The 27,115-nt window shown below is 42.6% G+C and overlaps 1 protein-coding gene across 3 annotated transcripts in view; it reads left to right on the top strand.

Annotated features, from left to right (window-relative positions):
• Positions 1 to 27,115, top strand: part of foxj3 (forkhead box J3) — an 86,675-nt gene that overhangs the window by 48,310 nt on the left and 11,250 nt on the right. For all 3 annotated transcript variants that reach the window (XM_019359255.2, XM_005453461.4, XM_005453462.4), the window contains exons 3-7: positions 14,763 to 14,837; positions 18,121 to 18,204; positions 19,717 to 19,818; positions 23,583 to 23,711; positions 25,630 to 25,804. In XM_019359255.2, coding sequence (XP_019214800.1) covers positions 14,763 to 14,837; positions 18,121 to 18,204; positions 19,717 to 19,818; positions 23,583 to 23,711; positions 25,630 to 25,804 — 565 coding nt within the window. The remainder of the gene's footprint in view (positions 1 to 14,762; positions 14,838 to 18,120; positions 18,205 to 19,716; positions 19,819 to 23,582; positions 23,712 to 25,629; positions 25,805 to 27,115) is intronic.

Genomic DNA, 27,115 nt, shown 5'->3' with positions numbered 1-27,115 from the left:
CGGTAAGCTGACGACTTTTGCATGCTATAAATAGAAAGCGGCCCATGGAATCTGCCTTTAACGCTGAATATGCCCTGTTAAATTAATCGAAGCTGGGTTAGAGCGGCCACTGCTTTCACTGGCTCCATCTGGATACAGGATATATTATATAATCCAGTTTTCTGTGGCTGTAGTCTCCAGCTCGACTGGTCGATTGGTTGGCTCAGATTGTCTAATCCAACCAAATTCTCATTGGTCAGACAGTCGCAATACATCAGTAGACTTTCAGGATTAATCCATTATTCTTGGCAGCGGGAGCAGCAGACGGCCTATGAAAACACCCCATTTTTCACAACTTTGAGCTCTTCCTGCATAACGGAAACTGCGATTTATTAAAAGTTTATTTTGGTTGAGTATTTACTCTGAAAAAGTGTTCAGTGTAAACTTTGCAAACATCATCTAAAGACTGTAGGCTGACTAGTCTGTTTTAGGATAATGTCTGTCATGTGAAAATGTGCACTTGCACGCTGGTTGGCTTGGAGGCTTTTTTTTAATCATTTCATCATAAATAAATAGCATAAAGTAACTAGGTGAAAATAGTTTTAGTCCCACAATTTTCACAATTCTTACAAGCAAACAATATTTTACCAATTATGTGTGTGAGGGTGATTGAGGGTTTTTTTTAAGGTTTTTTTTTTTTTTTTTTTTACTTGCCTTTTAAAAATGTAATTAATTCATAATTAAGGTAGCCTGCTCTCCCTAAAGAATGGTTTCCTCCTGTTAAGCTCGCAGCTAATTTGTCTGCCTGCACTGTACAGTAGCCTCCACACCACATTTCCTTTTTGGAAATGAAAGGGAAGGAGGCTGCAGGACTAATTAGCAGAGGCTGGAGAAGGAACCTTTTAAAAAGTCTAAAGCAACCTGAGACTGCTGATATGGTCAAAGGTCTGTAGCCTGACTGAGGTAAGCCCTCCACTGAACATCCATTTAGAGCTACTGGGAGCTCAGCTGCACTGTCTTACACCCAGACTGTAGGTCATTCACATCTGATAGGAATTTTAAAAGAGTAGACCGGCCCAGATGATTGGCATGTTGATAAAATCGCCATGGCAAGCAATTATCATGGGAATACGTCTGGCCAGTGTTGCTCCGTTTCATATTTGTTTTCATCCACCCTCTGTCTTCTTTGGCAATTATTTAACCCTTGTCACCTTCTGTGCCAGTCTCCTGCAGCTAATGGCTTCACTCTGCTCTTCACAGTTCCTGCTTTTGTAGAATGAAAGAGAAGCGGCCACGTGTCTTTACGTGTCTCTGCTGTCTGGTATTAACAGCTGTTTATTGATAAAGATGTCGCTGTGGCACATAGAATGTATAGAAAAGGTGGAGTTTTTTGTCCTCTGCCTTGTCAGTGAAGCTGGATGGCTGTCTCTTATCCCGCAGCGATATTTGATCATCCTGCTGGTGCGTCCTCAGTCGGGTCAGCGGTCTGCGAGAGGGGGACAGTGACACAGCTGTGGCAGCCGAGTGGAACCGGTGATGGATGACATGCCAGAATGAGCCGTGCCGCCTTCACAGGCGCCTGTATTGACAGGCACAGCTCTTGCATCTACCATTCAGTATCAGCAAGGCTAATCGCGGGTCATGCCGGCCACAAATGGGACACGTGAATATCGCTCCTGTAATTGCTCATTTGTCAACGTCACATCTGAAAGAGCAAGTTTCCGCAGCCGCGTTATTGAATGAAACTTGCTGTAATGGGCAAACATACAAAGGAAAGCAGTGAAACGAAGTCACAACACAGGGCGGCGTAAGCAATTCACGCTTTGTCGTCTCATGCAGATTTGCTATAGGGAAGGACCTCGCAGAATATAAGCCCTGCTGGTGTGGCCAAAATATTTCTGTATTACGATTGGATCGTCCTATATAAAAGGGGTGGCTTCACTTTGGATATTCAACTGGAAAAGCTACACTCTTTTTTTTTTTTTTTTTTTTTTTTTTTTTTTTTACTGCTAATTGTGTTGGCTCCTTTCAACATTGTTTTGTAAATGTGTGTGTTCATGTGTGTGCTCACAGTGATTATAATCCAAGCCCTGGCTCTAAGCCCTTCAGCTTGTGCTCCACCAGCCGCAAGGCCACAGCCTCTCCCCACCAGTTAATTGCATCTGAATTAGTCCATTAATGTGGCCGTGTAGAGGGATGAAGGGGTGCACGGAGGTGTCTGGCCTCTTTTGACCACTGCAATGTATTATTAATGGGTCAGCAAGTCTGGCAGCTCTGCATTAACTTGGCTAATGGACTGTAGGGTGGGTCTGTGATTCCCTTTCAGAAGGAAATCAAATCTGATACATATTGCAGAGAAAAGGCTTTTCTTAGGCCTTTTTTCTTCTTCCCCCCCTCCTAGAGTTTGTTAGCGAGAATGGCCATTTAAAATGAGGCTTGCTTTTTGCCATTCCTTTGCGGATTTCATCCATGCTAATAGGTTACTATGGTGAGAGTCCAAGGTTACACAGAGTCGTCACCCTGTGTCTGTTATGAACGTGTACTGCAATGTAGTCTCCTAATAAAACCGCCCCCCAAAAAACAACCTAAGAATCACATCACATGGATGACAGTGAATGGTACTTGGCCTGAGGGCTGCTGCACAACAGTACAAGTGTAGTCAAATACTTGAGGACAATTTAAGCAAAAGTAAGATTAAGTTGCGTGACATACCGTAAAAGAAAATGAAGCAGTGGAGGATGAAATAAACGGCCTAGCCACTTGGCATGTAAACACTACAATACCAAACTAATGGAGTCATCAAACATGCTCACGTTGAATAAGTTCTTAAGCAGTTTCCTTACTGCTTATCCAACTTGAGATCAGAGCTGTCATAGGATGAGGTGCAGGGGACACCCTGAGCAGGTCACAAGTCTGTCACAGGGCCAACAAAAGCAGACAGACAATCACACACTTCAGTATCAGTGTGTAATAAAGGCCCAGGGAGAACATGCACACTCCACACCAGGAACCTTCTGGTTGTGAGGCAATGGCGTTAACCACTGCACCACCCATTTTCTTCATTGCATGCTTTTTTAACTGTACCATAAGTCACTGGATGGCTGCATTTGAATTAGCAGTGCTTCAAGTCCCTTTTTTGTTGGCAAGTCAAAGAATATGACTACAGTTAAGAGACTTTATTTTGTAGTCTGATGGAAACTTGCATATTGAGCAGCTGCATAAGCTGTATAATGTTTGTGTAGACATGCAGGAACAATAAAAGGTCAAAATGTCTTGTTTTTTTTCCCTCAGCATGATATGATGTGTTTTTAAGTAGGACTTCTGTTTTGCATTTTATCTTCCAAGCATTGCATTTTGCAGCCTATATTTGCAGATGGGAAAAATCTGCTGCTTTCTACATCGGCCTGTGAAGAAAATAATATGCACTGAAGTAACGGCGCAGAAAAGGCTTTCTGTGCTGTTACTTAATTTGTCTAACTCTTAAGAGGACAGTTGGCACTACCCCGTCACCATTAGTAGCTGCAGTCAGTTCTTCATTGTTAGTGGGCACTGTAGTCAGCAGGCTGCTGTGAGCCATTGTCAGAGGATAGCATCAGAGGCTCCTCTTCTGGCTGATAATTAAGTGGCGTACTGACAAACGGCTTTCATCAGATCCCTCATGTGGAACTGAGAGCATGCGAAGGCTTTCAGGGAGGATAAACCGGAGGACGTCACTTTGCCTCCAATCTTTCATGGCCTTGTGCTGCCTCTGCAGTGGAGGAGGAAGAGAGTGGGGGGGGAGCGCCCTGTGTAGCACAGGAGAAAACCGCGAGCCATTGTCGCTCAGAAAACTACACTCAATTTACAGCAGCGAGCAAGGCGGCTGTCTTTGTTGATACTGTCAGGCTGTACTGTACCAGTTTCCCATTTTTTGTCTCGAGTGACCACGCTTACAGTTATGCGTTACATCTTTTTCTTTATTTGGGAATCTGTCAATTATTTTTGTTTCCTTAAGGCTAGGCATAATTTGTGATGACTTCAGACATAAAGTGTGTGAGAGTCAGTAGACAGACGAGGTTTGAGCCAGATGGTAACAGTGATTTTTAAAATGACCCTTCACTAAAACTTCCCGACGTCTTCTCGCTCTTATTTTAATTTTTTATAATTTAAATTCACGAAATTGCCTTGGTAAGAAAATCAAACTGTCATCTGTTACCTGCTAGAGCAGAGACTGGGATTAGATTTATCTAATATCTTTATCTTTAATTATCAGTTGTAACCTTTAAGCAGTAAGCATACTTGGACAGCTGTAAAGGAAATACTATTAAATATAATTTCACATTTGAATGGGTCGTTGTAAGAATTAAAGTAAAATACCTATAATACTCAAATATAAGCTGCATTTAATTGGTCTGATTTTTTTTTTTCAGATGTGCATTACTTATTTAAAATTAAAAGATTAGAATATTTATCAGATTTAAGCCTCGGTTAACCAGAGTGGTCATCGTTTTTATTCGATTTCTCATTGATCACTGTAATAAAATACAAAAGAAGTACACCATGTTAGAGCATGTCTAATACCATTCTTTTATTAAATTTTTTTTATCACTTTAATAATATTTTTATCCAAGGTACAGTGACAGTGCCATAAAACTAATGAACCCATTTGATTGCCTCTTAGACAGTCCAGGCTCCTGATTCCTTTCTGTAGATATTTTTGCATAACCTTTATTTTCTTGGCACGCTTTTACTCTTGTCATGTCTCAAACTTTCTTTTTCGAGCCTCTGTGTTGTGTCGACTGGTTTGCTGCTGAACTCTGTTTACTATCACTCAGTCCTGCCAATTTCCAAAGAGGTCAGACCATCATCATTTTTTCATAATTCTTCCTGGTTCATTGCCAATGACAACCCTGTCGAAGGTCAGAGATGTTCTCAAATAATCCACTTAATGGAATCATGCTACATTTCTGCACCCTGCAGTAGTGTGGCAAGTGCAGCAACACTAGAGGTTGTGCAAAGCGTTTTGATAGTGTGCGGTTTGGTTTTGAGCATGCTAGAGAGAGAGACGGAAAGAGAAAGAGGTGAGAGAGAGAGACAGAGCAGGAGAGGCACAAATATCGGCAGGAAAAAAGAAAGTGAGACAAAGACAGATAGCTCTCTGAGGGACTGTGATCAAATAGGCCTCATATGAGTGGCTCAGGGCTTTTGTTGTAGTGTGACCTGCCATTCAGTGTTGCATTAAGTGAAAATTTCCCCCACAGCTTTTCAAATCTGCAGTGACCGCCTCCCAATTTATAAGGGGAATGCTCGAATTTCAAACGCAGCATTCAAGCCAGGCCTGTAACCTCGAGTGCACCTAGAAAATAATGCAGAAGTTTTTTTTTTTCCCTTTAATTTCTGTAGGTCCATTCCAAGGTTAGCCTTAAAGGGAACAAACACACACACATACAGAGTCAGAAAAGGGAATGTGGGTGCAAGTGCCTGAGTGAGATTGAGTTCAGAACATTTATATTGGAGCTTTTGGTCTCTAACCCCTCTGCGTCTGTTGAAAAGGGAACATCCTTGGTGCAGCATTCATAAACTTCTTATATGCCACTGGAGAACTATGGGGGTTTTGTGTTGGCTCAGCCTATTGTCTGAGCTCTATAGGATGCAGTATCCTTGGATTACCCTCAGCAAAATTACTTGGCAGATAAAGTTGGATTGCTTTTGCTTCCTTGGTGTTGTAGATGAAGCCAAGCTATCAGAATAAGCAGGTAGGCTAAAGCTCTGCTTCTTCTGTGTGCTCATTTCTTTGGTTAATGTGTGGTTAATATGCAGACAGCTGGGTCCAGTGTGGCCTGGCACAGGCTAATGTTGTTGTAGATAGGCGTGCTCGCTCGCTCATCTCTCTGATGATGAAGAACGCAGCACCCGTAGCCTCTTCTGTCTATGCTGTTTAACCTGCCTGCAGGTTGAATGTATGGAGCTAGCCACTGGAAACTATACCTGTGGAGGCTGATGCAGACCAGTGACCTGTGCTGTCATCTCTGTTGACTCCCTGTCATTGTAGCTGGACTTTGACAGCCTTCACTTTTTTTTCTACCCCTCTTCCTTTGTTTTTATTGTTAGATTCATTAATTGTGTTTCAAATCCAACTAAAGTCCAAGCATCTCTTTGTAACAAAATCTTGTGAAGGACTTTTTGTTTTTTACTCTCTCTCCCCTTGGCTGTCATTGTTCTCACCACTCGCGATAGCATGTCCTTTTTGAGTCCACACGTGTAATTGCTTATCAAGCTAATTTCTTTCTTGCATGTATTGCCCTCATTATATGAGTCTGCCAATGAAAAATGAGTTTAATTTAGCCAAATGCTCACTGTTATGGAGGGGAGGGAGAAAAATACAATTTCCCCCATAGTGTCATCTCATTTTGCAGAAGTGGCTGTTGAGTTTTAATTACTATAATACCTCAGTGTGCCACACTAGATGACCTGAGTATAGATAGCAAAAGTTAGTCATCATTTAGATTGTTCTTGTGTGCCTTTTTCTTTTGTTTTTTTTTTTTCCCTTTCCTCTGCGTTATGGACATAGACGTAACAACGATCTCCTACCACTATATAACAGGTTATTATATTTATGACAGATTTCACCTTGGCATGTATTTTTTCTGTGGCAAGCAAGCACACTCTTCATGTTTTATTAAAAGTACATACAAGTGAGTAAAGATCAGAGACTAAGGGATTTAAAGCCCAGCATGCCAACACATTACTACTAGATGCCAAGGGAGGCAGATCAAATGCCTTTGAAGATGGTTTTTAAAAAAATGAGTTGAAAATCGTTATAGTTGACTTCATTGGTATTTGAGTGTGGGCTTTAGGTCTCTCGGTAGCTGTGGTAGATGTAAGAGAGCTTCGCAGTGTGTTGGGCGGCTTGTGTTGGCAGTTTTCTTGAGTCTGACAGTATAGTGTCAGCGAGGGAGGGGTCACTGTACTCAGCAAGGCTTTAGGTAGAGCGAAATAGAATTAGATGTGTCTGTAATAGGTGCTTAATGAAAATACTTGTGTCACTGAAGCCAAAGACTCAACTTCACAGCCGCTAGCAAAGCAAATGTTTGTCTCACTTCTTTGAGGGTCTGGGGTAAAACAGGAGGGGGAGGGGGGTGGTGGTTTTAATGTTCAGAACGCTGAAAGTGAAGAGTACAGCATCCTCCTTTGTCATCACATAGCAGATTTTCATCAAATCAATCACAAGAACCTTGTTTCAACATCCTCAAGGCTACAGCTCTCCTACTGGAGCTAGCTGATTCATCTGGTGCACCTGGACGAACCTACCTTCTTCTACCTGTGTGTCCGAGGATGTTTTTTTTTAAGCATTTTTTTAGCAGTGCCTAGCTGAGCAAATGCTGTGGCATCCCACATGCCTTCCCACACCCACTACAAATAGACAGCGAAGGTGCTACATTCGTGGCCTCCGTGCAGATCCCTGAGGCTGAGGAGTATGTTCTGTGTTGGTGGGCATGTCACAGGGTCCATATGAAATAACAAAGGCCTAAAAATACAGTAATCTACCTGTGTGCGTACATGATGGTGTGTGTGTGTGTGTGTTACTGTTTCTGTACAGATTCACTTCCCATTTCGTTCTTTTTGAGCTGTGCTATCACTTCTTATTGCTCCTTATTGTCACCCATTTTCTTTCTTTTTTCCTTCCTTCCCATTCACAGTCCTCATGTTGTAGTAGTACTAGTAAAAAAATCTGCCACAGCATATCTTAAATGCATGCATATTGTATTTTTGAAAAATACTATGCATATTAGGTTATTTGACTCAAATAGAATTCAAAGTTTATATAATAAAAGCTACTTTTGGGCCTTACCTTGTCACAAGGGGCATCGCAGCAGGTAGCTCTGCGTAGTTGATTTGGTAGATTTTTACGTGTGGATGCGCTTCCTGTTGTGACCGCAAATGGTTTTGTTTCCTCCTGGGATCGAACGGGGATCTTCTGCTTGGAAATTGCTACAACACTAGTAGTACTACAATGTGAAATGTTATTGTGTTCTGATATTTGTTTTATATAGGGTGTAAGCAACATCAGTAGAGCCAGTTTTGAGCAATTTTTGACCAGGAAAAAAAATTATTTCACATTTCAGCCTTAGGATGGAGGTGACACGGTCTGTTTAACCACAGCTAGTTTATAATGTTCTGTTTTTTCATTTAGAATATTGTAAAACAATGAAAATAGTTTGCCTTTTTATGTTATGTTTACTACAAAAAAGAACAACTGTGAAGTGGAGGAAGAAAATCAATAGGGTCACTAAAATTGGCATGTACAGGCCTACTTTGAAACCGATATAAAGCTATGCAGGTCACTATCAGTCTTGCCTGCGTTTGTGAAAATGAATCAAATTAAAAGTAGCCCAGCAAGTGCAATCTGTACTTGATAATAAATGAAACAGATATTAACCTTAATAGGTTTAAAGTAGTAAAAGTGTGGGATGGACAGTATTAATTTAATTTTTGCAAAAGTCTGATTACACATCGAGAATACCAGGAAGCATTGGCAGTGAATGCACTGTTCTTTATTTCTCTGTTTTACTCCATATTTTTTCTTTTTTTGAACATGAACTCCATACTTAAGGCAAGTTGCAGCATTTCTATGCATGCATTCTTGCTAAACACTGACACTGAGGTTCAGAAAAGTGGACGAAACATTACAAAAAAAAGTCAGTCTATAGGCTACATATTTTTACAGCTGGAGAATGTAAATAATTACTTGAAGTAATGATAATAAAAAAAAATGGAGGGTGCTAAAAAAAGTACACCATTGTTCATTGACATATTCACTATTTATTTTTTTAAATGGATGTCACAGGGAGCCGGTGGAGGTGGGGGAGAAAAAACCACATGTGGCTCCAGAGCAGCAGGTTACACACCCTTTATGTAACACAATGGTATTTATTGCAGCGATAAACTGGGTTTAGGTTAATTATCAATAAACATGCTGATTATTTGGTTTGTTTTCTTTCACTACGTGTTTGCAAATGATGAGAATGCTCATTACATTATGTTACATTATATTATATTATATTATATTATATTATATTAAATTACAATATATTTCTAACTTCTTATATTGCTTTATTTAACTAAAAATAAAAAGAGTCAGGTTACCATATATTTTGCAATGCTAGCAACCGATTTGAGAAATCTTCCTTTTTATCATTAAAAACAATATTTTTTTTTTTTCAGTATGTTTTTTTATTGGTTGGCAAATAATTTCAGTACTCATTTTGTTCTCTTTGTTGGAAACTCGGGTTCTAATATGTTTTGCAATTGTTGATGAATTTTCTATTATTTCATTATTATTTTTTTTAAATATCATGTATTTTTAATTCCTTTTCATTTTCAGCTGAATTTGAGTTTTTTATTTTGTCAGTCGTTTTACTGACCGTGGTATTGAGTGCAGACATCAGGATTTTGGTCATGTAGCAAATGCTTGAAGAAAGAAGAAATAAATGCTTTATTGTTCAGATGGACATCCACATTGAATATTACATACACAGTTATTGAATTGTGCCGTTTTGTTGCTGTCTAGTATGACATCAGCCCCTCTTTTCAGCAAAAGCTCTGGTTCATTCAGCTGTACATCAACATGTGCTCAGCTATATGGTCTATCTTTAAGTCTCTTCTTTCCATTTGTTTTACTCACTCATCCACTCAATGACCAGTTATTTCCCTCCCTCTTACAATTCATTCACCCAAGAGGTCTTATTTCTCTATTTCTGAACAGATCTGAAGCATCTATCTCAGCAATAGCTCAAGTCTTTTGTATTGGTTCGTCATTCAGACTTGGCAACAGGTCAGTCAGAGGTTGAGGTCCCATCTTTCTAGCGATAGTACTTGCAAGGGTGTTTGCTTTAGTTTGTCTGATTTGTCGTTCTCCTCTCCCTCTTCTGTACAGATGCTTCATACAAGATATTAAATGTGGCAACAGGCCTGAATAGTATTTTTACATGGCTGGTTTTTTCCTACTCTAAAAGCCCTGTGGTACATTCTGTCTTCTTTTTCATTGTTAATGTGAAAAGACATGTTGATTTCATACAAAATGGGATAAACTTAAAACTGGAAGGATGCTGGGAATGCGTAGGCAGTGTCACCTGAACTAACCTCTCCTTACATTCAGCTTGAAACTGCATGCTTTTACTTTTTCTCTGAAGACCTCCTCTTTTGTAAAAATGTAAATTGAACTCTGGAATTATTTTTTATTTTTTATTGGGAATGTTTGCCTTTATGAGCAGCCACTGTGATGAAGGTCACTGTAATGTTTAACTACTGGCTCCTGACAACGTTTACCCCCGCTTATTTTCCCACAAACTGCAATGCTACGGAGAACACTTTGATCACAAAGGCAGCAAATCCAGCAGCATTTAAGTTTCTCTCCGATGGAGTTTAATCGAAACACTTTAAGAGCACCTCCAGGTCATCTCAGCTCTCACTTGGTCTCCGGAATGCTTCGGATAAACTTAGAAATGGGCTAATATGTCTTTGTTGTTAGTTGTGGGAAACAGAAGAATGGGCGGAGTGTTGGTTGGTTAGAGCCCACATACAATTCATTTTTCCCTTTTTCCCTCCCCCTCCACTTTTGTTTTTTTGTCTAAAAGCTTAAAGTTATAGAAAGATGGTTTGAAACTAGTAAGGCCCATACAGTGGCATCGATTTATTGATGCTGGAGCACAGTGTGACTCTTCCTCTCCCTCTGTGTTCGTCCCTGTGTCATAACTGGTATGTGTGCATACGCATGTCTGTCCCAGCATGCCGAGTCCGCTCCCTTGGGTCCCTGACCATGTGCGCGGGGTGGCTCCTCCTCCCCAGCTGTGAGGAGCAGGACTCTGACATGGCCTGTCCCTTTAGCTCACTTTGAACGTTTGACACGCCGAGCGCAGAGGTCAGCCTGACCTACTTTCCCCTGGCGGTCCTTTCTGCTGAGCTGCAGCGCTCCTCAGCAGGGGGGACAGCGAGGGCGGAGCTGCTTACGCCTCCACTGCTGTCCTGGTGTGTTAAATCACCGCCATTTGTTAGGAGACACGTTCCTCTGTGTGTGTGTGTGTGTGTGTGTGTGTGTGTGTGTGTGTGTGTGTGTGTGTGTGTGTGTGTGTGTGTGTGTGTGTGTTGGTTTTCTTTTTTTCTTTCTCTCTTTCTTTCTTTCTTAGGTGTGTAGGAGGCATCCCACATGCATGGACACACACACACACACACACACACACACACACACACACACACACACACACACACACACACACACAGGTTTGTACTGAGGTTGGATATGAAGTGCTCTGTGGGGGCTGCAGGTAGATGCTGGGCAGCACTTGGGCAGGACCCCTGCAGTGAGCTCTGTCTGACTCACTTTGTGTACAACTGTTAACACCCTCTGACCTCTTCCACCTACTTTATTTCCCTCTGCTGTTGAGCCACTTATGTCTTTATACCAACTTGTAGCCCACTGTCTAAAAGTAAAGACCTGAATGGTAGATCTCGGTATCCGCAGCTCAAACAGTGACATACTGTTTATATAGTTAGTGGTAATTGGCAGTAATTTTTCATCAGCCTGTTGTTGTCTTCCTCCCCACTCTCTCTTCCCCTTAGCAAAGAAGCTATGATCTATCAAATACAGTGACTGTTGCCTTTTCTGTGTTTTTTTGTTTAGCTTTTTTTCTTGTGCTGTTGTAATATTATAACATCCCCCCTTTTGTTCCGATACCCCTCACCTGCGTATGACCTGCAGCCTGGTGGTTTCTGCTTTAGACAAATGTGTCTAAAGCAGTTCATTAAAAAGTAAACTTCTGATGTAACAGCAGGCTTTGAACGCTTGACTGTATCAATGATTTAGGCCCAGTAGAAGGTCCTTAATGGATAGAGCCAGCTTTCTGTGCAAGTTAGACTGCTTCTGGCTCCTTGGCATCAAGTGACACACGCAAACACAGAAGCTGTGAAGGAAAAATGGTTTTAGGTACTTAAGGGTGTATGGCATTGTAGAGCTTGCATCACACACGTCCCGGCTCACACTCTCCCCTGTTGGACATGTCTCAGGGTTTTAAAGTGGCATGGGCTGGCTAAGTGGGGAACCTCTTATGTGTTTGTCACCATCCACTATGCATGCGCATTGTTTTATTCATCCTGACCAAAGTCGAAAAAATGAAAAGGCAAGCGACAAATTGCAACCAAAAGGGCAAGGCCTTTATAACGGTGCTGTCGCTTAGAGGCTGAGCAGACAAGCTGGGCTGCGATGAGCACCTGAGAGTAAAACAGTCATTCAGTAAAACCTCTGCTGGCCATCAGGCCGCTCTCAGTGCTGCTCAGCATACGTGGCAAGTTGGTCAAGTCTATGTGACTTTTTAGATCTGATTCTTAAGATTAGTTTTTCCGGCATCGTATCAGTGCACATTTGTGTAGCATGCAACTGGATTTCACTCAGACCACATAATGGGTCTGATCACAGTGAAACCCTGAATGCTTCTGCATGTAGTTTTGAAGACCTGATAATGGCGTGACCACAAGATGCTGCGGTTTGAGAGGTTTTCATTAATTTATTCTGGTGTGTGAGAGCAACAGAATGATTTTCTTTTATTTCCTGTAGTAAAAATGTTGGGCAGTGAATTGGTAAATTTAAGATTTTGGCATGGAGTGATTTTAATAAACCATAAATTTGTCAAATATTCTGATTCCATTGTATACAGTTCATGATTTCTCTGTTTTATATATTTTTGCAGTGAGTGTTTTTGGGTTCTGAGGTTCATGATTTAGATGGTTATTTTTCGTGTGCCTGTTTTGGGAGGGAGAACAGTTTTTACACTTGATAGTCTCTTGTTTTGAATTTTTCGGTCAACAGTGTTGCGTGCAAGTGTGGGACAGCCTGCCTGTGAATGATGTGTGTCTCTTATTACCATTGTGTTCTGTACTGTTGCTTTTTGTCTCGAGAGTTTCAGTTTTCCTTCAGGTATTTGGGTGATACTCCACCCTCACTCATATTTCACACACTGTCCTATAGGATTGCTCTTCTCTTCACAGAGATGAACACCATCTTGAATTTGTCTCAGCTGTATTGAACCGAAAGACAATATGTGTCAGAATAGCTTCAGTGCAATCTTATTTTCTCCTGACCATCCTCATGCTCCGTTTGTTACAGTCAAATACTGTCAGTGAGACTTTTTCTTCCTCGTTTTTAGAAAAAGCAGTATGGGTACACAGAAGAAGCCTTTTGGGCATATTTTAGTAAAACCAGGACTGCTTGGAATACGCTGTATGACCAGAGGTGGAGCAGAGAAGAGGATCATAATACTGTTGTGTTAAGAGAGTACCCTGCACATTTGTCCAATGAGGTTTATTGTAAATACAGAAGATTGGTATGTCCTCATAAATTTGAAGTGCAGTGTGTAGTGCTACAGCACAAGCACTTAAAGTTATGACTTATTTCTTGTTTTTTTTTTTAAGTGTCAAGATGTAATCTGGAAAGTTCTCCTTTAGCCTGTGGCACAGTAAGGGCTTTGACTCTGCTGTCCTAACTTAAGTGGGAAATTTATTCCTCCAGTGTAGGGTCAGAAAAGTGTTGAGCCTTGACTATGGCTTGGGGATGTTTAACCACAGGGTCCTTGGCATATTTGGACCAGCCGGTGGTGCAAAGGGAGGAGAGCTCAGCTCAGAGTTTAGAGTTTGACCATGGCTCAGAGTCGTAAAGGAGCTTTTCTTGGCCTAAGGGCTAGGTCCGGACATCGCCTGTGGATGACACAAGGGCAGAATTATTTTCACTCCACTGACAGTTTCCCTATGTATATTTTATTTTGGAGGAAACAAAAAAAAAAAGCATTAATCTTCTCCTGGATTGTACGGGCATTTCAGGATTATTTAATGCGCGAGATTGGCAGCATTACGACCAGCCTGCCATTATCATCCCTCCTGTGGTATAATTGCCTTTGGTGTTGAACAAGCAGCTCCTATCTTTTGCATTTAGGGGTCTTTCACTCTCTCTCTGCCTGTGCCCCTCTCTCAGCTTATCTCCTGCATCCACTAAACTCATCAGAGAATCCTACAGCTTTTTAGTGTGACCATCTGTCAATACCACTCCATAAAGTGGAGTGGAGAAACGTGTGCATCCATTGGCTCTTATAAGCCCTCAGCTGGTTTGGCTCCAGCTGGATGTGAGGGCCTTACTGCTGGTGGTTAACCCAGGCCTGGAGCATCGCTCTCTAGCCCTTGTGGCTACTTCAGCCCACCTCGCCTCCCCTATCAGGCAGCTGGATGAACCTCCCTCTTCACCACTGTGGAGTAGCTTGTAACACTGTAATGAGTTAACTTTCAGAATGATCTACATAATTTATTTCCTGCCCCCACAGGAGCCCGCTGAAGCATTAATTAATATCAGGCACCGCTATCAGCAACCATCCCAGTGTGGGATTCCTTCTGGCTCCTATTTTTGGCGCCGGTGGAATTTGATATGTTGTGCAACCATAATGCAGTTTGTTGGACAGTGATGAAAGATAGGATGTCCTGGTGGCTTTGTACATAAATTTGATCTCCTGCACATGAATCCAGACATGGTTGTGAGCCAGATCTGATGGCTTTGAAACAGCAGCAGGAGCGGTGACTAAACCTAAATGGTTCATAACAACAAGTTGCTTTTTGCCGCTACAAGTGATATTCCTCACATTTAGATACTTCTTAATGTGATCTGATTTCTATTTGAATTTTTTATTTCTTTATTTTTGATATGTTAACTCACCTCACCTCACCTTTTTTCTCTCTCCCTCTCTCTCTCTCTCTGCTTCCCCCCACAGAACTCAATACGGCACAATCTGTCATTGAACAAGTGTTTTCTCAAAGTGCCTCGCTCCAAAGATGACCCAGGAAAGGTGAGACTTAAAAACATCAACTGGTAATTGCAGACACCTATGGTTGCATGTAATTGCAAGTCAAATAAATGCAATATTTTAAATTTTAAGCAAGTACCCTAAGTTTGCAGATTACACTACGCTATTACAGCATTTTTCTGGTGTGTATCGTGCTATCTCTGGCAGAAAAATATTACCTTTGAATTCCTGCCAGGACTCTTGACAGTCTGGAAATGCATGGAATGCTCGTAATCTATTATGAACCTCCCACCCCCACAGAACTGCATTTCAAATATAAGGGGAGGCTAGTTTTTTCTTTTCTTTTTTTCCTCCTCCTTCCTTTTTTTGGACTGGCACAGACAACAGATGTGGGTGAGGAGAAGATGCCAGACTGGTAGAGATGGGGCCATAACAGGGTACAAGTTAGGTCATTCCCAGAATCTGCCATCCATCAAGTATTTACTCCAAGTGAAGCTGAACCTACTGAGAGAAAAAACAAGAACAAAATCAGGCCTCTGTCTTTCACTTTTGTTTTCTGCAAGATTTATTCCAGGGTAATCTTGACATTTTATTCATAAAAGGACCACCCGCACTTTCAACTTACTTCTCTTCACAATCTATCTCTCGCAACATCAACCTGATATGAAGCAATTGCTGATAAACTTTGTTGTTCACGAAGAGCGAGCTTTTAGGCCAAAATGTACTGTGATGGTGTGCATAGGTGTAGCCATATGTGGTATAACCTAGATCATCCTGGAAATGTCAGAGCGTGCGGTACCTATGCTTAAAGAACCACGCAAATAATTATACACATAAACGCACACACACACACACACGCGCGCATGAAGAGCTACGCCTAGCTGTGTAGAGGATGGGGACTGAATGCTAATTTCATGTTTTGCTGTAATCCTCTGATATTGACACTCCTGGGAGCTGCTCCACTAAATACAAAATAATCTATTGCTGTATGGATCCCATTCCAAATGCATGGCCAACATGCTCGCATCCTTAATGTTTAATTTGGAATTTTCCTCACTCCCTTCCCCCCCGAAGACAACTTCAAAGGGGCGCTAGCCGCTCTTGATATGTTGCATCAATATTGTAATGTGGCAGGAATATGAGAACTGCTGGTTGGATGAGATAGGAGAGTCATGTCGCTCTCTGTCTGTCTCTGAGATGGTGTAAGAGATGACAGTTGTTGTTGTTGTACGTGTGTGTGTGTGTGTGTGTGTGTGTGTGTGTGTGTGTGTGTGTGTGTGTGTGTGCGCACACACACACACACACACACACACACACACACACACACACACACACACACACACACACACACACCATGTCTACCTCTGAGGTAGAAATGTAGCCCGTGAAGGCTGCTGTTAGTAGTCTTCCTTTTAATTGGTCTTATGTCTCGGCCTGGAGTTGCAAGGATCGCCGCTGTACTTTCTTTGTTTGTCTTTCCTGTATTTACATATGAAAGGGGAAGCAGGTGACATAATTTATGGTGATGTATGAAAATAAGCTGCGTCATTGAGGGGAAGAGAACAGGTAGTGTACCTGTGTTATCAGGATCTTGAAAAAAATCTTTACAGCTGCCTTTGTTTTATGGCTGCAGAAGTAGTGTGGCTTTCCTCTGTTGTTGCCCCAGACTCCAAGGATACACTTCACTTGGCATTGCTACATTTTTTTCTTTTTTTTTTTCTTTCTTTCTTTCTTTTTTTTTCTTTTTTTTTTTGCTGTATATTTGTGAATAATTTAATGACTCTTTATATTCTTTTTCCTTTTTTGCTACCAAGTCTCTGGGGGTGGGTGTTGGGAAATGCAAAAACTCCCCTCCCATGAGGGTTAACTTAAAGTGTTGTTCCCCCCCTAATTAAGAGAAACACCACAGAGCTTGGCTTTCTTTGTGTGACACTTAATTTTGAAACATCTGTACCTGTCCATTTAAAGGGAGCAGTTACGTTTAGAGACTCTCATCTTTGCATACAACAAGGGTTTTGCTGTTTTGTTTTGCTTTTTTGTTTTTTTTTAAAGCAGCCTCTATCTTATGCTGATTGTGCTGTGAATCCCCCCCCCCCCGAAAAGGAAAATACTAATTGACCCCAAAGCCTCACACTCATATGAAGAGTTATAATTTTAACCCCTGATGAATATAGACCAAGCCTGGATTTTTATTTTAACAATCGCAGCAGCGATTTATGCAAAAATGGCAGATTTGCTAAATTTAACAAGAGCAGGCTATTGTGTATGCTGCATTATTGTATAGATACTTGCAATACAGCTTGTTCCGTGGCCTCTCCTGTTGTTTAGAGAATTTCTTATAGAAATATCAATTATTCTCTCTGCTAAGGAAGTAATTTTAAAGGTCCTGATCTCACTTTCTCTTGACAATTGAGATTTTATCGGGGGTCATATGAAATATTAAAAACAAATTCAGAACTCGCGGGGCCTTAGGGTAAAAATCTCATTTTTAACAACTGCAAGCAGCGTTGCTGTTGGCTTCGAGGAGGAACACCATTGAAAAATAAATTAAATGGGGCGAATGCAAAGATAAATAATGCAGCCTGGTTGTGGAATTACGAGCTGCAGCCCCAGAGCCAGCCCCAACTGTTCTCTCCTCGATTAGCCTTTTGTAGACCTTAGAAGAAAGCAACACGGCAGGGCTAGCGCTGCCTCCATTCCCGGGCTGAGACGGGATCCTTCATCCTTGGCAGCAGTGCTCTGACTTCAGTACCTGAGGCTGAGGAAGTAGAGCTTCAGGAAAGGCTTAGCATTTCACCACCACCAGCTGCCCTCACCAGCCTCTCATTGAGGAGCAGCCTCAGAGGAGGAAAAGCCAAGGCTTTCTTGCTAACAAAGCCCACCCACACACCACTCAAACTCTTAACACATAGCTATCAACTCAAATAAAGGCTCGGGCTGATAGGACAGATTTTAACAGAGCGTATGAGGCCCAAGAGTTCTGAATATGCAGGTATATTTCAGTGCCAAAAAATGTTTGTGATATCAGAGTGGAAATGTCTTAATCCTGATTTATTTTTTTCTTTCGTTTGTTTTCCTTTTTTCCCATTTTTAATCTGACTTTTTTCCTGACTTTAATGGATATTTGACATTTTAGAGGTGGGGTGTAAAGAAGGGAATGACATGAAATTCTGGGGTGATGTGTGACAAGAGTCCCATGCCAGACTTAAGCCATCAAAGTTGCATGCTCTGTAACCATTCAGCAATGAATGCAGGGGAATTTCTGGGCTATCATGTGAGAAAGCAGTTTGTTTTATCAGCTCACGGGCTTTTCTTCTGTCTGTAGGGCTCTTACTGGGCCATCGATACCAACCCAAAGGAGGATGCTTTGCCTACACGGCCAAAGAAGAGGCCGCGGTCTGGAGAGCGGGTGAGTCTGATAGGAGAAACTTAACATTCTCTGCAAGAATATGCATTTTTATGCGCATATATATATATATGTATGTACACTCTTCTCCTGCTTCCTTCTTGTTAAAGCTTTAATATCTGTGTGGTTCAGTATATTATTTTTGTGTCTTTACCTTGCATCTGCCTCAGTGTTGTTTTCCTTTTGCCCTTCTTTCTCTCCCACTTTCCCTTGACTCTTTCTCTACCACTTGCAGACGTACACACACACACACACACACACACACACACACACACACACACACACACACACACACACACACACACACACACACACAGACAGACTCAGTAGGAGTTCATATCCAGACTTTATGTAACTACCTCTTCATGCTGCTTCGCTAGCCTGTCATGAAGTGGGCTCCTTATTAATAAACTATGCCTCAGGCAACCATTACATACATTACATTTTGCACTCACTTTTTTTAACAAACATCAATTAATGCAGAACTGTGCGCAGCGGCTATTCTGAGCGGGAGCTTTTGTCTTTAATTATGCATGAGCTTCATCCGCCCGTTAACGTACGGCTGTACAGGTTTTTACTGAGCTGCTCAGATTGACCTGGCCCTTGGGCATCCCAACACAGGGGGCTCTTGTCTCTTCCTTCCCCACAATGTGGCTGACCAGAGGCTACGATGAAGAGAAATTCCCCAAGCTGGCGAGAGAGACTCATATGCACACGCCACACACACACAGTTGTCTCTACCAGACACATACACAAGCACATAGACTCCATTAAGCTTAAAATGCTGTTTATGTAGTTGCCTCACGGCATCCAAATACTATCAGATTCATTCAGCAAACTGCGGTATTGCAGGTGTGTGATCTTAGATACAGCAAATACACAAAGCGTACCTTGTTTTTAGTGTTTTTAGTACCTTTGTTTTTTGAGTGTGACACAAAAGAACGCACAAAGCGAAGAGGACTCTTTTCTGTAGGACACGTAAACTGCCCCCCCCAGTTAGGGGGCAGTTTACGTGCCCCCCTAACTGGGCCTGCCTGTCTACAAAGGTTTCCTTTAAGGGTCTTGAGAGTTTGTGAAATCTCATTTATGTTTAGCATGAATTGGCAGCCATTCCTCTTACAGTAACAGCAGCCACAGCAGAGTTATCTCTCACAACAGTGTACCTATACTGCAAGACAAGGGGTTGCACGTGTGCATCAATATGGTATGTGTGTTTGGGCGGGAGGTGACAGCGGGGTTTGGGGTTTCAGACCTATTTTCTTTTTAGTTTTGTGTTTGTTTGTTTAAGTCTTAAATCAAGTTGTTTCTCTGATGTATCATAGAAGCGGCTCTGTTTGTTTTTTGTTTTTTGTTTTCAGATCTTGCAGATGGATATGAATGTGATAGCAACATGAAATGTGTTACCAGCTTTAATACAGGTTGCTCCTGCAGTAGTGGGATCTCGTGTGTTTAATAATTGGATTACGTTGACTTCTTTTTTGTTCTGCCTCCACTCCCTGCCCCCAACCCCCACAGGCTTCCACGCCGTACAGCCTAGAGTCAGAGTCTTTGGGGATGGAGTGTATGATCTCTGGAAGTGCCTCTCCAACGCTGGCAATCAACACTGTGACTAACAAGGTACTACAGCCAGCAATCCAGCCTCCAGCTCCAACACACACCTGGCTACACGGCTGCACCCTGACCCCACCCACTTCTCCAACCACCTACAGCACCATTCCCCACAGAGACAGGAGCACTTTTGTGAAGGGGAGATGCAGGCGCGCACACACACACTTTCACACGAGCATATGCTCATGTGCCTAAAGCTTCTCTTCATCACAACCCACACCAAAATACACAACTATGTGCCCTGCTGTACCTTTTTCCTCTACAACAACAGGCAGCAGGCTCTTGTTATCTTTAGTGCGGAAATATGATGCTCACACTGGTGCTTGCCTTTGCAACCTGATAGACTGCATGCAGTCTTGTGCACATTTGGAAACAGAATACTCCACATGCTGCATGGGGTTTCTGTATTCACACCTGTAGTGCAGGTTGATGCCCAAAAAGTTGTTTTCTCACCGAGTGACCACTCTACAGGTGACATCCCCGGCTGCTGGCTCCGTCTGCTCTCCGTGGCTTTTCTTTTCTTCTTCTTTCTTTTTTTTAGTATCCGTGAAAACATAGAAACACTTGTACATCACAGAGCAAAGCTACAGGGACTGCTAGCTGTTAGCTCTGAGTGTGCTGCTCACTCTGAAATTTAAATAGGCTTTTTAACCTTAAGCTCTCATCCTCTGAGCCCAGTGGGGGCAGCTCTCAGGAGTACTTTTAAAAAGCCTACAAGAGTCGCTTATTCAGTTATTGCAAGCATTACAAAAAAATGTGGTTTAACATGAACAGGGGTGTTCACAGAAAAGATGAGTTAGTGCTTGTATGACAGAGGCTCTTACGTTTCAAGTTAAAGGCAAAAGTCTGAGCATATTTCTGCATGTGCTGTAATTTTTATGCCTGCACATTTATGTTACAAAGCGTTTCTGCTTGTTTTGAGGAGCGTGTCGGTGACAACCACCTAGGGGCTCTTTCTGTAGCAGACAGATTCATTGGCCAAAGTGTGGAGACAGATGACCCTTTTCCTGTTTGATTACTACAGACAAGCACTTTCCACCGATCTCCACCACCAGCCGCTGGATAATAAGGCCCTAATGTTAAGAGCTGACGGTTAAGTCTGGATCCCTGCCATCGAATACCTCCAGCGAAATAACTTACACGAGTAATAACCGACATGCATAAAAATGACACCCAAAAAAACCACCAGCTGAGCGATTTCAAGGCAGTTTTGTCTTCTTTTGTTCATTTGATTGTGACAAAAAGTGTTATGGCGGTAAAGCGAGCAGAAGACAAAGTGGAATAGCAACAGATCTGAGGTCTGAAGTCCTCAGAGAGAGCTTGTTTCTCACCGTCTTACACTGTAAACACACAACAGGCCACGCCTCTTTCGGTGCAGCATGCCAAGCCACAGGAATTCCCTCTCTGGTTTTTTTTTCTCCTCTCTCTCGCTTTCTATTCTAGTCTCTCTCCCTCATATTCCCGCCTTCTCACATAGACCAATGGGAGACGCTGGCAGGACGACTACTGAACCAGCAAGAATCTTCTGTCTAGCATTCCTCACACGATTGTACTCCCTCTCCCTCTCTCTTTGGTGTCTTTCTCACACAGACTCAGACTTTTCTTTGCCCCCCACCAAAGATTGTGTTCTGAGATTATCCTAAACACTGGTCACTTAAAGTGACAAAACTTTGGCACTAATGTGTGGATGATCGAGAGGGGACAGGGACAGATTGTTGGAAATATGCTTGCTAATGAATAGTTCTTCTTCTCCTCTCATCTCCTTCATGCATCTCATACCCTTTTTGTGTCTCTTCCTCTGTCACCTTGTGTCTGTGCGATCCTGCATGCAGGAATTGTGCCGAACATTGGCTGGCATTGTCGGAGACACCTGGGCTTTGATTTCATAATCCATGTCTCATGCACCAGATTAGGCCCCCATGTAAAAGACACCTCTGGCTTTTTACTTAATTCACTGCTAAGAATAGAACTCTGACTCGCTTGCCTGCTAGCCGTACACAGTTTTTACTGTGGAGCTGCTCCTGCCTGTATGAACACGCTTGCCTCGGCCTCTGTGTGTTTGTGTGTGTTGTTCTACCTTTGTGCACGTCCGTTGCTGTAGCAATGTATGTCTATTATATGTTACATGCTTCTGTGTATGTGGGTGAGACACGACTGGGTGTTAGCCTGCGACGGTGCGTGTTTGAGTAGGCATCTTCACTCAGAGGACTTGGTGTTGGGTGGGGGTGAGGGTGGGGGGGTCTGGGTAAACCACAGAGCAGTGAGGTTTTTGAAATCATCACACTTTATGGTTGAATGGTGTAAAAATAGATTGTGGTGAGAGACTTAAGGCTAAAAGCTTGTTTTATGACTTCATTACACATAACATTTATATATCTGTGGCACGCTGTTTTTGATTAGCATTGTAGGGTTGATTTTGTAGACGTGCTTAAGCCTTCAGTCTTAGCTGCTCATTGAGTTCCCTTTTGCGCTAATGAACGCTGGAGCCAGGCCCACACTGAGTGGAAGAAGGCTAGAGTTGCCTAATGAGCTTCTCTTACCACCCCCCCTGTTGTCCTCTCCCTCTGCCTCACCCCTCTTCCTCAAACAGTGTTCTCTGGATTCAGCATTTGCGCTGTTCAGTTGTGTTGTTTTTTTTTTTAAATTGCGCTATTTCTATCTCATTCTATCAGTGCAGAAGCCAAGCTCCATATTAAAGGCTTAATATGATCTGAAGCTCTTGCTCTGTGCTCTGGATTCGCACCAACATATTAGTCAGCCGGCCAATCAGTCAGAGAAGAGAAGACTGGTCAGGGCTGCCTGAATTTCCTCACCTCCTTGGGGCCGCTGTGGTGCCACGCTGTGGCTCAACAGAAAGACAAGAGGCTTCAGTCCATTGCTGCTGCTACTGAGAGGCAGGGTGCTGGACAAGCCGGGCCAATCTGCCCGCCTGAAGGCTACTACAACTGCTGTTTCATTGTGCTCAGCACAGAGCCCACTCTGTTGAGCAGCAGTGATGAGCAGAAGCCACCATGCTGCACTCACACATGGACAGGCACACACAAATCTGAGAATGCCATGCCTTCTTCCACTGCAACACCACCAGCGCATTACTGCCATTCCTTTCTCACCAAACAAAACTCAGCACATGGGATGGTCTCTGTGGGTGTCATTATATTCATTATCTGGATTATTCTTCTTACTACTGTCTTAATTGTCTGACGGCACACTTTATTTGGGGAATGGCGGGAGGACTAAACCTTGTTAGACGATAATTAAGATTGTCGTCCTGAAGTGCCTCGGCTAGTTTCGCTCCTACATTGAAAGGTCAGTGTCTCGGCTGCACTGAAATCCTTTGTTAGCTGTCCCAAACGGATTTGCGCTTGGTGAGCAGATGTGGCTGACATCGCCAGTAGCATGACCTTTAGTGATGGGAATGTCTCAGCTGTCTCCAGACCCCTTAACACATTCAGATGGAACCCCTTAGTGACTGCGGAGGGTGTTGAGCAGCACCCTGTGTCTGTCTCTCTCTCACTCTCACACACACACACACACACATGCACGCAATAAAACGAAAAACTATTCTGCAATTATGACATGCTGTTGCATGCAGCACACACACATCTCCTGGCTTCACATTCCCACTTCTAATATCATTAAACTGCACACCAACATTACCTTTCACACCAATTTTCTTCAAGGAATGCTGACAGTAAGAGTGCATTTATTTGTGTGGTTGGGTTTTTTCTTTTTTTTAAGACATGAAGGCTGATGCACATGTGTATGCATTTCAGGTGGCGTTGTACAACACAGACCAGGAAGGGAGTGATAGTCCAAGAAGCAGCCTTAACAACAGCCTGTCTGATCAGAGTCTGGCCTCCGTCAATCTCAACAGCGTGGGCAGTGTGCACAGCTATACACCGGTAAGAACAAGGATGAATGTTGTTGAGAGAATTGTAGTCATTTTTATGGATTCAGCACTCTGAACATAATCTTAAATGTTCTCTTGATTGCAAAGTTTAACTTTCACAATGACTAATTTAGAAGGGCACTAAAGATAGACAAGCTCTACCTCCCCTCCTAAAAAAAACAACAAAAAACATAAAACATCAAAAGTTAATGAGAGCTGGGTTGGTTGATTCAAACAGCCATAAAACAAGAGGAAACACCCTCACCTGCAGCAGTGTATTTAAAAAAAAAAAAAAAAAAGAGCTTTGGAAAAATACAGCAGCAGTTTTATTCCCTGCACTGTACAGTCTCAGGAAATGCATTTTTCTTCTGTGGTGTTCATGCAGCACCACGTGGTCACCAAACACCTGCAACAGAAGAATCGGTTGCTACCTGAGCCAGTCAGGCTTGATACAGATTTGACGTGGGCTGCGTCTTATTGAGGTTGACCTAAACGGAGCCATAAAGACCTCGGGTTTATTTGCAGCAATTAATCTGCATCGTTCATGGGAACAAAGAAAAAACAATAAAGGTGCCAGGGCAGGTTGTCCCTGCTGTTCTGCACAGAGTCAATAGTGTAGAACAGTGGGATTTTTTTTTTTGTTGTTTGTTTCTGGCTCTTACTGAATATTTGTAACAGGATATTTATATAAATTTGGTGTAATTGTTGTTTTTTGAGCACTGAGCACTTACAGCCAAATGATAAATTGTCATTGTGTTCATATTTTTCCAAGCCGTAGGAGAGCCACAGTCGCTAAATGAATGAAAATGAAACACTGCCAGGCTTAGAAAGTGTACTGTATCCCATATTTTATCTGCTCAGAAAGTCCCAGGAGGCTTTCTTCAGAGGAGCCAGCCGTAGACGGTAATAGACCGAGGTTCACGGTGGACATGAGCTGGAGTACAACATCAGGAAGGGGGTTAAGGGAAACAGAGAAAAATGTGCACGCTCCTGGAACCCAGACAAAGAGAAGTGCTTCCTCTGATGTCCTCCCACCAGAGATGCCCCCTCTTTGGTGTGGTCCTCCTGCATCCTAGAGCGCTCCGTGCTCCAGGCGCTGGGCATCGATCGGCTCAGCCTGATGGATGTGCTCGCTCTCTCTTCTCTGTCTCTCTCTCACTCTCACACACAGCCAAAGCAGCAGCTCGCAGTAAACACTCCGGCTTTATTATCACCTCTTCACTCTTAGCCTTGCCAGTCTGTGAGCCATGCGCTTCAGCAGCGTGCCCACATATTGGAAGAGGAAGATGTTATGATCAAAAATTGGACGTGAACTCTCTTGTAGTGCTAGCCCACAGTGGTAACAGGTCAGGTCCTACTTTGTGAAATAACCATGGTTTTGTATTGCTGCGCCTGCTGTGGTGAATCTCATAGATAAATTCTCAGCTGGAGGGGACGCTGCTTGCCGTCTCACACCCAGGGGCAGTGCATAACATTGACTGCCCACACAAATACATGGATAAAATGGCTGCTTATTTGTACAAGGTATTGCTATTGATTTTGTTTTAAATACATTTTGCTTAGCCACCTGAGTATTGGCTTTGTGTCCATTCGAGTTGCTCTCTTAATGTTGTGTGAGCCAAGGCGGTAAGCACTGACCTAGATTGTTGTGCTTCGCGTAATTGTTCTTTATATGTAACATGACTGACACCCTTTCAGGCGGAAACAGACATTGTAGCCGTCACTCCTCAGAACAATTAAACCATCCATGTGTTTGAGAACTGCTTTATATTTGATGTGGTTCCTTGATAAGGTGAGCATGGTGTGGGTATCTTTGAAAAGTACAGGTGCTCCTCTACAGTAATCCCTGTAGCTTATACCTTAACCAGTGAAACATCAAAGTGTTGGTCACTTTTGTAACTCTTTGCTGTCTTTTCTCTTCATTTGTCCAGGTGACCAGTCACCTAGAGCCTGTGTCCCAGTCTATGAGCCTCCAGCAGCCCCCCCAGTCCCAGTATAACATGCCAGACAGGGACAAGCAGCTCTTGTTCTCAGAATTTGAAGATCTCAGTGCCTCCTTCCGCAGCCTTTACAAGTCTGTTTTTGAGCAGTCCTTCAGCCAACAAGGTAAGTGGGCTCACGGGAGCATCAAGTGGAAACCTAATAGAGGGCCTAAGCTTCAATCATCAAGGAACAGGATGATTCTCAGAACGATTTTCCTAATGCGGGTTTGTTCTTAACAGCTGGGGCTATAGAGAGTCTTTAGGCACTAATGAGGTTTACAAAGAATTGAGCAGGTTTTCAAACAGGCTGACGAGCCTATAGTGGAAATCTATACTGAGTATTTTCACGATCTTCTGCCAGAGAAAATGTAAAAACCACCTCATTTAATATACAAAAGCAGAGTCTGAGAGTCTGTGTATTTCATTAACCAACGCAGGCTTAATTCTCCACATTATGTTTCTTCACGTTAGATAAATGCTGTCTGCATCTTGTCACGTGTCGAGTTTTTCACGTAGGGTATGTTTCATCAGATGAGTGGAAGAGGTTGCAGGCAGCTTAAGGCCTCAGTAAATCTGTTGGATTTGAGGTTCATTTGTCATAATGATGGGGAATTTGTATCATATAATACACGGTGTTGGATAGAGCACAGCTTTACCAAACGGCTGTGAGTCCCTGCAGAACAAAAAGCAGTTTTGCTTGTAATCTGATTGACTGATAAACATGGAGCACTTGACAAGCGAGTTATGAGCAAAGTCGACTGAGCTTTCTGTGTATAACCTACTTTCACAAATCAAATGCATTTCATGCTAATGTTTTCAAAGAGTTCCTCTCCTTTAATCTATCATCTATGTTTCATTAGTTGAAAGTTGTAACCTTTTTTTATGCGCATAAAAGTGAAATCTCTTAGTCAGACAAGCTCTAGCAATTAAAAAGCGTAAATAATCGAGCTAGAGGATTTCACACTCTGCCGCTGTAGACAGTGAGCTAATTCACTGGCTTTGATAATAGGTAATGAGCTCGCATTATTATTCTGGTGCCGCGTTAATTGCTTTCTGTATTTCCCTCGTTGGACAATGGGCTTTCTGTGCCGATAAGAGATGCACCTTTGTCACCCCTGCAGTGAGTGTTACGTGCCGATTGTGGAGGTGCAGGGCTGGAGTCAGCTCTAAAAGCACTCCAGTGAAATAGGTTTACTGTGCCAAAGCTGTGAAGGACAGTGCCTCTTACGACCACTCCCCAGCACTCAGATGATTGCAGTTGGGTGTGCAGATGTTCATGCTCCAGTCATGTCTGCGCAGCGGCACAATGAATCTGTCAAAGACGGCGTAGCTGGAGAAGAGTGTCGACGGCAACTCGAGACAGCAAACCTTAGAATCAAAACTGGTGCTGAGTCATTCCCTGACACAATAAAATGGCAGCTGGCCTGTCTCAAGT

Source organism: Oreochromis niloticus, linkage group LG5 (assembly GCF_001858045.2).
Source record: "Oreochromis niloticus isolate F11D_XX linkage group LG5, O_niloticus_UMD_NMBU, whole genome shotgun sequence".
NCBI classification, from domain to species: domain Eukaryota; kingdom Metazoa; phylum Chordata; class Actinopteri; order Cichliformes; family Cichlidae; genus Oreochromis; species Oreochromis niloticus.
The sequence above is the reverse complement of the archived record's forward strand: the minus strand, read 5'-3'. Positions and strand labels throughout refer to the sequence as shown.